The sequence below is a fragment of the Lucilia sericata genome, unplaced genomic scaffold (assembly GCF_015586225.1).
Source record: "Lucilia sericata isolate MDLA Ls3-8-SP2 unplaced genomic scaffold, ASM1558622v1 Contig000464F_arrow, whole genome shotgun sequence".
NCBI lineage: Eukaryota > Metazoa > Arthropoda > Insecta > Diptera > Calliphoridae > Lucilia > Lucilia sericata.
The window spans coordinates 304,394-308,969 of record NW_023994479.1 but is presented as its reverse complement, the minus strand read 5'-3'; the positions used below and the strand labels follow the sequence as shown (position 1 = coordinate 308,969).

General features: G+C 32.1%; 1 protein-coding gene across 1 annotated transcript; it reads right to left on the bottom strand.

Annotated features, from left to right (window-relative positions):
• Window positions 1–1,571: 1,571 nt before the first annotated feature.
• On the bottom strand, window positions 1,572–2,919 carry LOC119605206 (odorant receptor 67d-like). Its single transcript, XM_037958167.1, is given in 6 exon segments — window positions 1,572–1,796; window positions 1,860–2,049; window positions 2,110–2,624; window positions 2,679–2,773; window positions 2,776–2,877; window positions 2,880–2,919. Coding segments are annotated over 6 exon segments (1,167 nt in total).
• Between the last annotated feature and the right edge of the window lie 1,657 nt (window positions 2,920–4,576).

Here is a 4,576-nt window from a genome sequence, read left to right as displayed (position 1 = left end):
CTATGACTGAACTAGAACTGAACTAGAACTGAACTAGAACGAAACTAGAAATGAACTAGAAACTGAACTAGAATTGAACTAGAACTGAATAGAACTGAACTAGAACTGAACTAGAATGAACTAGAACTGAACTAGAACTAAACTAGAACTGAACTAGAAACTGAACTAGAACTGAACTAGAACTGAACTAGAACTGAAAACTAGAACTGAACTAGAACAGGACTAGAACTGAACTAGGACTGAACTAGAACTGAACTAGAACTGAAATAGAACAAACTAGAAGAACTAGAACTGAACTAGAATGAACTAGAACTGAACTAGAACTTAAACTAGAACTGAACTAGAACTAAACTAGAACTGAACTAGAACTGAACTAGAACTGAACTAGAACTGAACTAGAACTGAAACTAGAAAACTGAACTAGAACTGAACGAACGGAACTAGAACTGAACTAGAATGAACTAGAACTGAACTAGAACTGAACTAGAACTGAACTAGAACTGAACTAGAACTGAACTAGAACTAAACTAGAACTAAACTAGAACTGAATTGGAACTGAATAGAACTGAACTAGAACTGAACTAGAATGAACTAGAACTGTGAACTAGAACGAACTAAACTGAACTAGAACTGAACTAGAACTGAACTAGAACTGAACTAGAAACTGAACTAGAACTGAACTAGACTGAACTAGAACTGAACTAGAACTGAACTAGAACTGAACTAGAACTGAACTAGAACTGAACTAGAACTGAACTAGAATGAACTAGAACTGAACTAGAACTCTGAACTAGAACTGAACTAGAACTGAACTAGAACTGACTAGAACGAACTAGAATGAACTAGAACTGAACTAGAACTGAACTAGAACTGAACTAGAACTGAACTATAGAACTGAACTAGAACTGAACTAGAACTGAACTAGAACTGAACTAGAACTGAACTGAACTGAACTAGAACTGAACTAGAACTGAACTAGAACTGAACTAGAACTGAACTAGAACTTAACTAGAACTGAACTAGAACTGAACTAGAACTGAACTAGAACTGAACTAGAACTGAACTAGAACTGAACTAGAACTGAACTGAAAACTGAACTAGAACTGAACTAGAACTGAATTAGAACTGAACCAGAACTGAACTAGAACTGAACTAGAACTGAACTAGAACTGAATAGAACTGAACTAGAACTAGAACTGACTAGAACTGAACTAGAACTGAACTAGAACTGAACTAGAACTGAACTAGAACTGATCTAGAACTGAACTAGAACTGAACTAGAACTGAACTAGAACTGAACTAGAACTGAACTAGAACTGAACTAGAGCTGAACTAGAACTGAACTAGAACTGACTTAGAACTGAACTAGAACTGACTTAGAACTGAATTAGAACTGAACTAGAACTGGCTAGAACTGACTAAATCAGGTATAAAGTTAAACGTTTATAACAAATAAGGTTTGAACTAGAACTGTAAGTTGTGTCCTTATTGCACACTAATATATTGCTGTTGGAGTTAAATCATCAATTGAACTGAACAACTAAGAAACTACAATGCTATTGAAAATGATTTCAAATATCATCCATTTCCAAAAAATTCAAAAGCATCATCATATAACTATAGATAGCTTTCGTTAACTTCAGAGTCGTACTCATGGACAATGGCATAATTTGGCCAATAGTCAACGTTATTGGTTTTTGGGACTTTCGTATCATTAAGAGAATTAAATTTTGTTCGGACCTAGATAGTTCGAACCACAAGCAATCGCCATAAATAACGTACATTACTTCGTCATTCTGAAATATGTAGGTATGATATTGAATATATAATTTCTGTTAAAGAGTACTTTATACACCTACCGATGTTTCCACTAAATGGCCAAGTCCACAGTATGCATATAACATGATTGTACTGTAAGCTAAATAAACGAAGGCAGCTGGCCAACTGCGTACTATAATGCAGAAGAGGGTGCAACAGATACTGACTACCGAAGTAAAAACTTGAACAAATATTACACCTTAATAGGATTCTTCAACTTGTTTAACGAATCTAAAATTATATTACATTATTTAGATATTATGTAAATATTTGTGTATGTTTACTACTCACTTATTATAATTCTGATGCCACTCGACGATCTTCTTTAAAAGAGGTAACGTTTTCTTAGTATCCCGAGTTTTAAGTGTTACCCGATTAAATTTTTCAAACTTTATCCTTAAAATATCCTTCAACATAGGAATATGTGTGATAAATATAAAAATATACATGTCACCAGCAAAATTTCCAAAACCTCCCAGAAACATAAGAATAATATGAACAATATTATGTACCACATAGCCAACGTGAGTTAGAGGGTCTACACCGGACAATAAAAATTGCATAACAAATAATTTCTCATCATACAATAAACTATATATTAGAGGATACGAAACAATAAGCAACACGGCAAGAACATATATCAATAAGACAATTTTCAAAAGTCTTGTATTCAAATCAATACGATAGGATAGAATCTTCATATAGTCTTTGTCATTTTGATATTCCTTGTAAATTTTTTCCAGATTTTGATTCATAGAAATCATAACCCAACGACGATAAAGAGCCAAAAGCAATTTACTATAACCCTAGAAATAAATTTTTCAGGAAAATTATCCTAATACATAACAATTGTCACCCACCTGTGCGGCACTTCCTACTAAACTTAAAGTCTGCAAAATAACTTTCCAGTCACCATCCACAACTAGTCCTATATAAATGGTATAAATTGTACAGCAAAAAATGCGTTAATGGCAACTATCACGGTCCATGTTAACCAGGACATTTTGAAGTTCGGATGAACTATATCAGCACCACAAACAGATGCCATTATTCGGGTAATTTTATTATTTTATTAAAACGATCAGAGCAATATTTAGTCATAGTCGTAGAGTGATATAAATTTAAAAACCAACTAACCAAGTTGGAAACTTGAAAGAAATTATTTTACAAGACTTTGAAGAAATTCTGTTACACTGAACCAAAAAATGTACCTAAAAAGATATCAAACTTGAGTTTGAATTCATTTTATTTAACTATCGGTAAAAGTTGAAAAACATTTTTCAAATAATTTTAACAGTGTATTAGTAATATCTTCTTTGTATTAAAATAATAGCGGTAACTGTGTTTAACATTAAACTAGATTGACAGTTTAATCGGTTTCTATAATTTTATATAGCAATTCAATAATATATATAAGCAGAGTGATGAAGGCAATAAAATAATTAAAAATTTATAAAAATAAATTGGTTTATTTCAACATTTTATAGGTGTGAATAGTTTTAATTGTATAATGCTGTTCTTGCTTTTCATATTATTTTTTAAATTATTACTAGCTGTACCTTCTCAGATATACGAATTTTTCTATTTAGTTCATGTGGGGGCTTCAAGTTCCTCAGATTAAAGTCCGAACTTTATCCTCCAAAATGTTTAGATGGATATTGAAGTAAAATTCGAAGAATCTAGTTCTATTAGTTTCCCTGATAAATTAAATTTTATATTTAAATCATATGGGAGGTGCCAAGTCCCCCATTGAAAGTCCGCCCGTTATACTATAAATGTTTAGATGAAGCTATAATCTTCAAGTAAAATTTGAAGATTGTAGCTCTAATAGTTTCTAAGATATACGAATTTTTCTATTTAATTCATATGGGGGCTTCAAGTCCCCCCCCAGATAAAAGTCCGCTCCTTTTCTTCTAAATGTTTAGATGAATATTTAAGTTTTTAGTGCAAAATTTGAAGAATATAGATCTATTAGTTTCCCAGATAAATGAATTTTTGCATTTAATTACTATGGGGGGGTTCCGCTACCCTCATGTGTAGTTCGTTAGTGGATGCTAAAGTTATTCATATCTGATTCAATATTTTCTTAATATCAGCATAAAAAGTAGCCTATAGTTCCTTCTGGACATACAGGAAAACACTTTGAAAATTTTGAGCAATATCGGTCCAGCCGTTTAGCAGTCTATAAAAGTCCAAACAAACATACATACAAACACACTTTCATTTATATATATATGGATGGTACGATTGCAATATCAAGTTAACCCATGTTTTTCAAACCTATTAAAACTCCGTCCAATTGTTCACATGGATGTCAAAGATATTCGTGCAAAATTTGACAACTCTAGCTCGAAGAGTTTTCCAATATATAAGAATATTTAATTCACTTGCAAGGTGCCACGCCCTATAAATAGCACGCCCATTCTTCATACATATTCATATTGATACTAAAGTAGCTTTGAAGTAATTTGAGTATTCCAGTTTTTATTTTTCTTAAATATACTAATTTAATATTTTCTTTATATGGGATGTGCCACGCCCTCTGTACCTCTGCATAGTTTATCCTCAAGTGTTCATATGGATGTCAAAGTTATCAATACAAAAATTGAGAACTCCATATATCTTAATACTAATATTGTATTTGGGTGTGGCACTTCGGCTACTTGAAATTCAAAAATAAAAGATAACCTATAGTTCCTTCCAAATATATAGGAAGGCTCTGTGAAAATTTAAAGAAAATTAGTCCAACCGTTAATAG